Here is a 12,776-nt window from a genome sequence, read left to right as displayed (position 1 = left end):
TGCTCATCAACTTAATTAAGCTGGTCTTTTTCTCTACCTTATCTTTTTTGGATGTGGAAGTTAAATTTGAGAATTAAAGTGAATGAAACTAGAAGTTATACCAATTATACTTGATGAACTCAAGAAAACAAGCAACTATCAGTCATAATTTAGAATCAATTAAAACCTTATATTTATACATTTGTCTGCTTTCTTTTATGTTCTGTTCATTAGTAAAAAAAAATTTGAGGAAAGATAATCTGTATTATATTGAGAGCATGTTAAAACTTAATCATTGCACATCAAATTTTTTCACATCGGCTCATAGCATAAAGAGATTTAAAAGGTGTTGTTCTAATGAATTGAGATAGCCCTCCATCACATGAGGCATATCTAGCAAATGGCAGTTGTGTATAAAAAACAAACACATTGTAAATGGTAATTGTATGGCCCCGAGGTCCGTGAGCCAAACATTACACCGATTTCCTCACTATTACCAGACAGTCTGCCAAATGAGTTATTTCTAATTACTCACATATGCCTAGCAAATGTGGAAATCTACTGCGGCCTTGGCTGACACTGAAGACAGTACTTATCAATTTACCACAGAACAAAGCTTGCATATTTCCATTGCGTTCTTTAACTTGGTTGTAAAGAAAATATGACACCCTCATCATAGTATGTGGATGACCATGACTGTAACCTCCCAGCATTTCTCTATGAAGTATATTCATAAGCACAATTGCTACATCTGCAACCAGCTCAAGGCTGGGAATAATGACTTTTTTGAGGGTTGCATGAGATCCTCTATAATAGCCTACTTATGACCCAATGAAAAATATTTTCAAAACAAAAGACCCCAACAATCATTTAGTTAAGCAGATCACCGGATAACTAGGATCTGTTATGCTATTGATGAAACTTACTCACAGAAATCTACATTGTGTGAAGTGATCAAACAAACAAATAAATAAATGACTGAAATCACATTTGGTATTTATTACAACTAGAAACCTGCTGGAGACTGCAGAAGCTAAACAACTCATCCAACATTTTGGCCACATCCATGAGAGAATGGATAACTTTTCACACTTGATTCATTTTAGGGGTCTGAGAGCTGTTCAAATGAATTTTGACAAACGTGTAGAAAAAAGTGAAACGGACACTTTTAAAGCGAGCTGAACTGAGACCATGATTTATTTTGATCAAGGGCATTAATAACGGAACATGTTTAATTAATCTCATTAATCCCAATGTGTTAATGTGTAAATATACAATTTAATCATCATCAATATTACATTACAGTAATATTCAATGGAATGCAGTCACTTTCAGTTAGTTCACTTTCAAGGCCAGGGTCAGTGTGACTGTCAAGAGCATGTTATGGACCCTGTGTTTGGTTCTTTTAAGAAGGAATAACAGCCTTTCTATTTTACGTGTCACACATTTTTAAATCTTCTTTCAGTTGTAAGAAAAAAATCAGTAAAAACACATGCTCATCATCTACTAAGAGCCTATTTGTTACTTTGTTGACAGTTTATCAGTCATCATATGCAGCATATCAAACTTCATTACCATTAAATGTGTGAATAATCGGTTTAGGAAAATGTGGCCTTTATGTATAGGCCATGTGATTTAGTCCACAGGCTCCACACATCACATGGTATGTTTTGCACAATCTGGCCCTTAGGATGTCTGTGCACACATGCTGTATTTCATGCAACATTCAACCATTTGCAGTGTTAATTAAAGAAGCATAAGCTTAATAATGCTGTTAAAACAAATCAAAGCTCTTTTTTTCTGTTTCAGTTATGCCATCCGTGGACCATGAACTCCACATGCCTAGAATTTGTGAAATGTTTACTGTGAAAAGTCCCTAAATAGATTCAAATGTATGACTACTCCTTTGAGCCAAATTAATCCATATAAATATATCAATTTCAATATGGGACCACAGTCAAATAGTCGTTTTGGTGGTTTTCCCCCCATATAATTTAAATTGCTGCAAGCTGCAGCTCTTGGAAAATGTTCGAGCCCACAATGCAGTTTTCTGCGCATAAATCACACCATAATACTGCCTTTAAATAGTTACAGACAGATAATTTATTCTTGGCACACACTGGACTCCATACCTATGCCAGTGTGAGTGTGAGTGTGTCACGCTTAGTTGCCAGCAGTCATTATTTGCTGACAGTTCACGAGTCACTTTACTCTTTATTGTTCCTTTTCATGATTTTAAAACACTAGTTTTACACCACTCTCACGGCACGGCGATTATTCTCAGGCGAACACGGCAGGTGAAGATATACGGTTAAATGTGGTCGGAAAAGAGGACTCTGGCTGTGACAAAACCACTAGCGTTTTCTTTAACACCAACCGTCGTGTTTCCACAGGACTGTAGGATCGTTTGCCAGACAAAACGCAGATAGGATAGAGTCCAAACAAACAGCTCCTTTCTGATCAGCAACTCAACTTCATTTAGTTCCTTTTTAGTAAGTATAAACACACTACAGCTAATTCATCTCCACAGCTTGATTGTGACAAAACAGTTTTCCACTAATTGTGGCTATTTGTTTAAATTTCACCCTGTGTGATTTATGCAATGCTCAGGCTGGCTCTGAGTATTCTGATAATTACTCTTAACATAACAGAAATCAAAAACCCACTGCGCTCCTCTGCTTGCGATTCACTGAGAATGGCCTTATCCAAACTGAGCTGGCACTCATTTTCTCCACGGTTTAAATGAAAGCACGGATGGTTTAGATTAAAGCATTGTGCCCCAGCTATTCGCTAAGAGCCGAAGCTAATGAAAACCAACTCTGCTCTTTTATAATTAATTTGTACCATTAGCATATTAGCTTCAGCATAATGACAGGATGTCATTAAAGGATTTGGTCTATGACTAATGACAATATTTGTGTTCTGAAGTAGGTCAAACAAAGTAGCCAATTACTGTTCTTCCCATTACGATGATGAAAGCTAGAGATTAGCCATGCCTAGTTTTGGATATATTGTTTACTAATAAATGTAAGGGTTTTTTGAGTCCCTCTTCCAAACTATGAAACAAACAGATTTAGCTCATTTAATGGTTTTTAAAGTCTTTTAATGATGATATTGTGATTATGAAAAGGTACAGAACTCAATCGTTCCACCTTAGAAGAAAACACGTCTTTAATTTTGTCAATGTATTCACAAGAACATTATATATAATATATACAAACATTACATTTTATATAAATATATATATATATATATATATATATTTATATATAAATGAATTGTATATAATAAAACATGTAGAAATATTTAGCATATTTGTTTTCTAAACTTTTTATGGAAATAATTTCTGGATACAGTTTTTCTTTATATCAACTTCACGATGTGCCTCTCAGTCAATGCTTTGATCTACATCTGTTTATTATATGAATGTTTAGTTTTTGTAATTCGTATTTTTATTTTTTCTCTTCAGGTTTAAATATGAATATCTCATCATCGGTTGAGGTGCTTCAGTTCCACCACCCGTTTCTGCAGTACAAGTCCTCTGGGTGGCAGCATGTTTCGAAAGCAGAGTTTCCCCTTTAAATGCAAGGGAAAGCTGACACACATGGATCCAATATAGGCAAACCTTCATACTGTAGAAGTAGACGACATGGAGCCATCCTTCGTTCAGAGGAGGAAGTTAGTGGTGTTCATGTCTGCTACTGTTTTTCATTTGCAGTCACAAAACTTTTGAACCACTTTCATGAAGGTGTACCTCCAGCCAGTGTGATTTGTAAAGATTTTCAGATTGTAACCGATGTCTGATTTTTCAAAGCTATTACTTTCTCATTTTGGTTTTCAGAATCTGAGACATTATTTGTTCATATAAAGCTTCCTTCCTTGAGTACAAATGAGTATGTTTGGGCCGGTAGTTCAGATTTTTACCTAAAAACATTTTCACTGTCCCCACTACAAAAAAATTATACATTTTAATTTCTGAATAAAATGTTCTCATTTAACATATTCTTAAACATGACACATTTACAACAAATACTTTTTTGAATCTGGAAATTATAACTATGGTGTTCATTTTCAATATATTACATTTATATCTTGATTGTGGAGGCTTGATGTGGGATTCATTTTTAGAGACAACATTTTGTCCTATTGAAAATGAATCAGTAACACTTAAAGCCTTTATATTTAATGTATTATAAAAGTATTCAATGACACTTTTTTTATTTTTACTGTGCCTTTTCTGTTTATAAAACATTGACCATACAATGTTTTATAATACATTGTATGGTCTCATGAATAAATGTAACACAGTTATAATACAGTATGGCCTGGTTTCACAGACAGGGCTTAAATTAAGCCAGGATTAGGCCTTAGTTCAATTAGGTCATTTAAGTAGCTTTTATAAACATACCCAAGAAAAAAAAAAACATTACTGGTGCATCTTGAGAAAAAACAATGCCACTGACATATTTTAAAATATGTCAGTGCAAGTTGCTTTCAGATAAAACAGCTCAAACATGCATTTTAGTCTGGGACTAGCTTAAGACTTATCTGTGAATCCGGGGGTATAATACTTATCTATTCATTGTTACACCTTTAGAAAGTTTAATGCATTAAAACATGACAAACAACCAATTTCAGTTATAACAAGGAATCTACAAATATCATAATGCATTTTAACTCACTGTAAACCCTAACGCTCAAAATAATTAATTGGTTTGAGTAGGACAAACTTAAATTAAACTAATTAGTTCAGTCAAATGAACTTTTATGAGTATTTAGCACTTTATTTTTCTTTCAAGTTCACAGAACTGATATATTTTAGGTCAATTGTTTTGAGTTTTATGAGATTATTTGAATTATAAAACTGAAACGGCTGGGATTTCCCAGCATGCTTTGCCGATGGCACTCGAAAGGGAGAGTAAATGCTAAAATTAAGTGTAATATAATGGGGTTTTTTTGTGCAAGATTAATGTTAAGTGGGAGATTTAGTAGTGATTAATGTTTTATTATGCTAATTTAGAAGAATTTCTGTTAATGTTGGTTTTAGGATAGTTAAGTCATGGTGACAAGTGGTGCATGCAGCTTGATTTGAGAGCAAATAAAACCTTTATATTGCTGCACTCATACAGCAAGTGCTACTGTATAACATGTTAACAAATTAGTATGTTAACAAACTAGCTTGTTAAAGCTAGCTAATTTTATACTAATAAAAGTGTTCACATTGAGATTACATGAAAGTTTTAAGTTAAATGTATGAATTAGTGTACTCAAACATTTCAAGTTAAGAACAATTAAAATGTATAAGTACAAAATAAAACGTTCTGCTTACTTCAACTTTGAATTTCTTAACTTAAAAAATTTGAGGCAACTGATTGCCTTAAATCTTTTGAGTTTTGCCAACTTATTCGGGTTTATGAAAATATATAATGCATTATAATGTACGTGATGAATACCTTTATCATGCTTTAAACTAAAGGCTTTAGATAAAGTGTTACCAAATTATCTAAAATCAGACTTCACCAATACTTTTTATAGGTAAAATAAAACGTCACTAATGATCTAGTCAGAAAAGAATAAGCAGAAAATAATTTTTGTCAGTTGCTAAAAGATGAACTGCATCATCATCTGCTGGACTGAAAATTAGGGGGTTCTAAGTCAAATGCTGAGTAATCAAACATGATCAAATCTGGCTTGAACTATGTCTTTTAGAACTAGAGAGCATGAACCAGTAAATATCATTTTCAGCCACTTAGCCCTTAATGTACCCAACGTATATTTGGCTTTGACAATTCAATACAACCTGTGGTTTCACAGATTTACAGTGACATGTCAAAATAGTCATCTAAATTAATTGGCTAGATGCTGAACAGAGGCAGAAAGAGTAATTTGGGTGACACATTGACTCCTAAAGTGAGGCGAGCAATTTTGCTAGGGTTACATCCATGAAGGAATGTAGGTAATGTACTTGTCTCAGTTCAATGCCACAGACTGCTCTTTGACCAACTAAAACAAATAGTGTTCAACTGCTAATGTGGAGCCAGTACAAATAAATAAATCAGCTTGTTTTCACTGTGCTTAGTCCACAGATTTAGTGAAAATTAAAAATGGACTTTTGCATATATTTGGTGCCAGCCAAGCTTGAAATTGGGGTTTACAGAATATGAAAAGGAATACCGTAAATTGTAAACGCACTGAGTATGTTTAGCTCTCCGTAATTTGAATATGTCTACTTTTCTTTGACACCTACGGAAACAAAATGTGTATTTTTTTTTCCATATTGCCGTTAATTCTGCTTTATTTGAACATCCACAATGATGGTAAAAACAATCACAGTGTTGTATGCCATATGAAATGTATAGTTTGGGCATGTACTGTAGCGCTTTATAGGCAGCAGTGACCACGGGCAGTGTTTCACACAGAACTCGTGTTTCGCTGTTAGCCGCAGTGACTGAGCAGCGCAGAGTTCTGGAACATTCCTGGAGAGACTCAAAGAAGAACATACACAGTGGGAGTTTGGACCCAGCTCAAGAAAAATAAATCCAGGTTTACATTTTATGAGTAAATGAGATCATATCTAGTCGGCCCTTGAAAGCTAGGGGACAAAACTGCATGTCTGTGCTGCTGTTAGATCAAGATATTTCATTTAGATTTGATAACTCATCATGTCTACACAAGGCATATGGTTTGTGTGGGTGTTTGGGCTGTAGAAATATGGCAGTAATGATGTTGCTGACATCTGTGGTTAAGGGTTGTGCGCAGTCATGTTGATTAATAAATCACCTATAGCTCTTAGTAAGCTACTAATTTGTTGCGTTATTGGAACTTCTGAAGAGAATTGTATAAACAGACACAAAGCGAGATTTGTTTTGCATTTTCTAAATAATGTACCAGATCATTAACCCAGCTATGTTCTAAAAACGTTTTGCTAATGTTCCCATTAAGTTATGAATCATAGATACGTTCAAAACGGTCATTTTTTTTTTCTTGGTTATGCTATCGTTAAGGAAACATTACATTTTTAGCATTTTGCAAACAACGTTACTTTTGAACGTTCTCTGTCACTGAACATTCGGAAACAAGTAGTAACATTTAAAAAATGTTAGACGAACCTCCAACTAAAATGTTTCAGAAAAAACAGTAAAAACAATGCATAAATAACAATTTTGTGTACCATTTTTAATTAAATACCAGATTAGCTTGAACAAACTTTCTATTAACGTTACTGGAAAAACTGTTTGAGAGAACATAGCCTAAGTTCTGAGAACGTCCCCTGTAAGCTGGGTTGTAATATTTTAGCCTTTGAGAAGATGTTAAAGGTTTGTTTGTTTTTGCATTTGGCTTGTCAATGTTCATTTACGACTGAGGGCTCAAGAAAATTTTGCATTGATTTTGTGGTTGGAAACCCAATAGCTGTGACAACTGTTCACTATGCCACCAACTGTTCAATACAGGTTTATGCAAAATTGAGTACATACAAATTTCTGAAACTTGGATTTACAGTAAGCCAAGTATGCATATGCGAGGTCTGCAATGTGTCTCTCATGTTCATTACTATTTTACCTTTATAAGAGAAAGGCTAAATCAAAATTAAATTTCAGCGGGCAAGATGAGCTGTTGTCATAATGTTTTATTGATCATAATATGCTGCAGATTATTGTAAGTTTTGCTCGCTCTTCTTTACACAACTACTCTAGAGCTTCTCTATCCCGAAATGTTTCTATATACAAACCCCGATTACCTTGGCAACAAGAGAAGGTGCTTGATCAAGCACGAGGTCCACATAACTGGCCCCAATAAATACTTTGCAGCACTTAATTTAGTTCCATGCCGTGGGCCATTAGCTCCTGCAGTCCATCTCTCAGCAACTGTGCGGCTGATGGAGAGAAAAGGCACAGCAGTGTCAATTTAATTAAATCCAGCTTGTCTGGGTGTGGCTGGTCATCAGCTGCGTGTAGCACATTTCTGACCGGACCAGAAATTAATATTGATGCCCACAATGTTATTTTTCTTAAGTTCCTGAGTTTATTCTAAAAAAAGATGAATTAGTGGACTGCCGATGTGCAAGAAGAGAAGGGAAATCTGGGAACCCTATAGTATTAAATAAAAGTAAGTAGAAATTTTCAATTACTATGTATTTATTTATATACAATCAAATATTTTGAAGAACAATGCAAGATAATTTAAACTCATTAACAAAAACATGGGCCTTTTGAGGGCCATAATATTAAGAAATGTTGTGCTTCACTCGTTCTTTTTAAAATCAAAATTTTTATAAAATAAATCAAATGATCGCTGTCATAATTAGCAGACTTTGCATGACATAATGAATGACCTCCAATATTAAGAACATAACATCACATTGTGTTTGACTTCTGAGTAAAGGAAAATTGCAACTAAATTTAATAAAAATACATTTCTTTTACCAAAAACAACAAATTTGTCTAAAGAGATTTTTTAGTTACTCACTTCAGATTGCTCACGCTAAAAACAATATTTTTCTTATAAACAGTTTTAGCGTAATGACTCTAAGGATATGCTGTTTTCTTTTAAGTTATTATTAAGATATCTGATAACCCTCATAACCTTAAAATAATAACCCTCATAACCTTAAAAAAAAACTGCTGCAACAACTGCATTTAAAAACATTCTGCATGAAAATACCAAGTACTTGACATGATGTATTATTACAGCATTTGAATAACATTTCACATTGATTATTAAAATGAAAAGTTTTATAAAAGCAGGATGTTTAATATATTCCACATTGTAGACCTAAGATAATTTTTGTAGATTTTAGAGAACTTAAAACATTTTCTAGTCTAAGTCAATTTATGCACTGAATATTTTGGATGGAAATTATCTCCAAGCAAATAATCTATTGTTTAAAATGAAAAGTAAAAGACATGGCATTCAGCTGACTTACACATGAATATTGTCCTCTCAGGTTCCTCTAAGTTACACTTGCTTATAAGTTACCAAATAAGCAAACATGTTCTATTTAGTCATGGTTTGTGAGGAGAGCATATGTATATACTGTCACAAAACACATTCATTTAGAACAACAAATAGAAGAACAGGCATCATAAGACATCACTATGTAACTCCAGGGATAATGCCATAATTTGTATTCATTAACCAAGCGGGTTTGATCGTTCCCCTTCCCCTTTTTAAGCGCTTGAGTATTACGGCTGTGAAACAAGCATCAAAGCGCTGTATGGGGCCCCACAGGCTTCGGCTGTATTAAAATCACAATCTGTCTAATTACAGGTATGCACAGTCAGAGTGGTGAGAAAAGGAGAATGTTTTCTACAGAGATGCCTTGAAGGCTTTGTTAATACACTGACTGGAATAAATTCCTCATGCGAGGAACTCAGGTGCCACACATTTCCTGTACTGAGAGCCTTTTGAAACAGCCTTCCAGGTGAGAGTGAGACCGTGACTCAAGTTGTCTCCACTCGAGCCGTGAGTAAACATCATCTCGCACTTGATCCTGCAATAAGCCCAGTAATGAGGCCAAGCACTTGGCATTAAGATCACAGAGCGCTCGTCTGCCCTCGGTCTCACGCCGCACAGTCAGACGCTGTTTGCTGCTGCACAGATTTTTGACTCAGTTCCGTGGGAGATGAGAGCGTCTGCACGGGTGCCATTAGTCACCATGCGTGGGATAGCAATCGCATTTACAAAAGGGGCTTCTTTTTTTTTTAACAAACATAATGCTGTGCGGCCTATCACGCAGCAACTTTTTAAACATGAATCAACTCAATGCAATGTCTCTGAGACCTTTTGTTTCACTAGTTGCAATTTATTAGTTGCAGTTGTTTACCCTGCCACCAATATGGTAATAACAAAACATTAAAGGTATGCAAAAATTATAAATAATTTTTGGTCACACTATAGGGTCCAATTCGTACAATTAACTATGACTTTTGCCTCAATAAACTCCAAATTACTTCTTATTGGATATAGTTGTTACGTTTAGGTATTAGGATTAAGGGATGTAATATGGTCATGCAGAAAAGGGCATTAAAATGTGCTTTATAAGTACTGATAAACAACTAACATCCTAGCAATATGCATGCTATAAGCTATAGTTATTATTAGTGAGAATTGAACCTAATTTTTTTTTTGTTTAGGGAAATACATTTAATACTTTGCAAACCTGAACTTGGTTTGGCAATTCATCACAACAGCAACATTCACATTTTTGAGTTTGTTGTTTCCTTAGTTTTGTTATGCTTTAAGCTAATTGTATCTTATAGCCTAAATAATAAATTATAAATCTTATGCATGCTATTTCAGGCCACAAACAAAAGACGTCCATCTTCCACTTCAACAGCATGTGCTTGTCTGCTTTAGTATAAGCTATTACATAGCTTAACATTTATACTGTAAAAAAAAAAAAAGATATGTTATCAATAAGTTATAACACTTTTTTTTAGTTTGATAAGTTATACAAGAATCAAAAAAAAAAAAAATTCAGTTTAATGTAATTTTAAGTTGAAATGACTTAAACATCCAAGTTGATTGTACTTAATTTTGTTTTATCAGTATACAGATATAATTTCAAGAGCTCCTGTTGATGTGTGTCGTGTACCCCGTGACTACAGGCTTGTGTTTTTATTTGATGCTTGGGAAAAGAGCACCACTTGGGTGGTTGGAGCCCTGGCAGAATCCCAAAGTCTAAGTAACCTTTAATCCTTAATCCTCAACCCAAACCTGACCCTTACTCGCGTCTAGTTGTCGGACGTCTGTCTCGAACATCTTTAAACCAAAACATTATAGGATGTTCGTGTTGAATGAAAACGGTACAGATTTTACGTTATTCCTGCTTAGTCGTGTCACTATTAAATCACATTTACATTATTAAATATTTGATACTTAACATAAAATGCATATTTTTAATGCGTTTTAGCCTACATGAAACAACTGTAGCTAATCCGCAGTAACTGACGCTGAATAATTGAGAACAAAGGCCGCCTCGAAGTCTCCGATTAACAAGCATCATTACATTTATTATATTAATCTACGATAACATAGGTCAGATAAGTGCGAATGATCTGTTTTCAATTGTGCTGAACTTTCGACTCTTATGTTGAAAGGTGTGTTTAGCTTCCTTTATCATATTAAAGATTACATAATATCAGTGTTCGCCATAAATGACAGATTTGAATTGGCAACTCATTTAAATAATCAGGTGATCTTTAAACGCAGCTTTGGCGCAGTTGTAGCCTATAGCGTTTGCTTCTATAAAATAATTACCTGGAGAAAGAATATTATCAACAATAACAGTAATAATAAACATAAACGATGCACAAATTACAGCAGAATTCCTTGCATAGAGTTCAAGTCCAAAGTCAGTTTGTTGCTGAACTTTGATCTTCTTTTATTACAGGTAAGATTGTTCACAACTTCATGTAAAACAGCTTTCAAATTTCGTTGTGATAGTCACAGTGTAAGAGCCACTATGATGAGGTGAGTTTTGATGAGCTTCAGTGTTACATATAGATATTTTTGCTATCTTTTTTTTTATTATTTTTGGTTGGCGCTTGAACATTCATGTTTTGTTTCCCACATTAAAGGTTTTCTGTTCTAATCTGCCTGTCAGTGCTGCTGTTCAGCACTTCAGCCAAGCCATACAGACCCAGGGTATGTTTAACTTCTAATATGGACACTCTTAATTTACAGCAAAATATTTTGACTGTCTTATGTTACAAAAGAAGAAAATAAACAATGGCTATAGTCGCTTTTAATTACAACTGTTTTTACAAGGTCTGCCCTGACCCTTCTTGCCATTTTGAGCAAGAAGAAAAGGATGTAAAGAATTTAACATTAATTCATTTGAACGTCTTTTCTTGTATATCAAACTGTGATTACTGACATTGCTATAGGCAGTACTATTGGGATATTTTAAACATATTTAATATTTTAAACAATCCATTTGCTAACATTTGGCTTGTTGCTTTTACAGGAAAAAGTGTTTGGCAAAGCAGTTCAGGACACTATAGTGTAAGTACATGTCTTGCCTTCACTTTAACCAAATATTCAAATGATTCAAGTAAAATATTCCTTTTTCCATGGTAGTTTTGATCATCGCAATGGGAAGATGATCCAGGGAATGGAGGAGGTGGAGCCACCACAGGACATGGATATAACAAATTCTGACATCGATCCTAACATGTTGATTTGGAAAGCAGTAAAAGAAGAAATTCAGCCGAAATACAACAGACCTGAAGAGGATAAAGATGCTCTCTACCACTCCTTTGACATAAAACATCCAGCTGACCCAAAACAGCATGAAAACTACTTTCAGCCACTGAGACACGATCAGGTACAGATGTATGACGAACCAGAAGAAGATAGGGACGGTCTATACCACGGCATGTTTGATGTAGCTGTCGAGCCAATGAAAGGAGAGAAGGATGTAACTGGAGGTAATGCCAGGCCCATCTACTCGAGCCCTGAAGAGGACAAAGATGACATGTACCACGCAGATCTCAAAGGACATTAGTCTGACCAGTAGGCTCTAGCGATGAATATATTCCCCAATCGCCCCAAAAGAGTGCACACAGAGCCAGAGGTAGACATGGATGAGCTTTATCATAAGCAATGATCAAATAAGTCATGTCGTATCTATACTGCTATATGCAGTACTGGATGTTAATTCATTATGTGTGGTTTTAATTAAATGATCTCTATTTTTAAAATCATTAAAAAAAAAAAGTTTGTTTTTTAAATATAGAACTAAACATGAATGTCTGTTCAGCATGTTTCACACTCAGCAATACCAGGAAGACTGT

At 34.6% G+C, this 12,776-nt stretch overlaps 1 protein-coding gene across 3 annotated transcripts; it reads left to right on the top strand.

Annotated features, from left to right (window-relative positions):
• The first annotated feature begins 2,377 nt into the window (after positions 1–2,377).
• On the top strand, positions 2,378–12,688 carry LOC311280068 (uncharacterized protein). Of its 3 annotated transcripts, XM_084391959.1 has the most exons (6): positions 2,378–2,471; positions 3,449–3,657; positions 11,372–11,451; positions 11,559–11,625; positions 11,948–11,985; positions 12,061–12,606. In XM_084391959.1, exons 2-6 carry the CDS (start codon positions 3,562–3,564, stop codon positions 12,485–12,487), a joined length of 708 nt encoding a protein of 235 aa, XP_084248085.1. In that variant the 5' UTR covers positions 2,378–2,471; positions 3,449–3,561; the 3' UTR covers positions 12,488–12,606. The 3 variants fall into 3 exon arrangements, with proteins under 3 accessions (XP_084248085.1, XP_084248086.1, XP_084248084.1); XM_084391960.1 differs by lacking the exons at positions 2,378–2,471; positions 3,449–3,657 and adding an exon at positions 10,689–10,784 and having other exon boundaries at positions 12,061–12,688; XM_084391958.1 differs by lacking the exons at positions 2,378–2,471; positions 3,449–3,657 and having other exon boundaries at positions 11,016–11,451; positions 12,061–12,605.
• The last annotated feature ends 88 nt before the right edge of the window (positions 12,689–12,776 follow it).

The sequence above is a fragment of the Rutilus rutilus genome, assembly GCF_951802725.1.
Source record: "Rutilus rutilus genome assembly, chromosome: 20".
NCBI lineage: Eukaryota > Metazoa > Chordata > Actinopteri > Cypriniformes > Leuciscidae > Rutilus > Rutilus rutilus.
The sequence above is the reverse complement of the archived record's forward strand: the minus strand, read 5'-3'. Positions and strand labels throughout refer to the sequence as shown.

Bases quoted from the DNA above. Each gene is read 5' to 3' on its own strand.
- LOC311280068 (XM_084391958.1), top strand. From the start codon at position 11,069: ATGTTGAAAGGTGTGTTTAGCTTCCTTTATCATATTAAAGATTACATA. The intron at 11,452-11,558 runs GTGAGTTTTGAT...CCCACATTAAAG, and splicing joins GTAAGAGCCACTATGATGAG to GTTTTCTGTTCTAATCTGCC. The intron at 11,986-12,060 runs GTAAGTACATGT...TTTCCATGGTAG, and splicing joins GCAGTTCAGGACACTATAGT to TTTTGATCATCGCAATGGGA.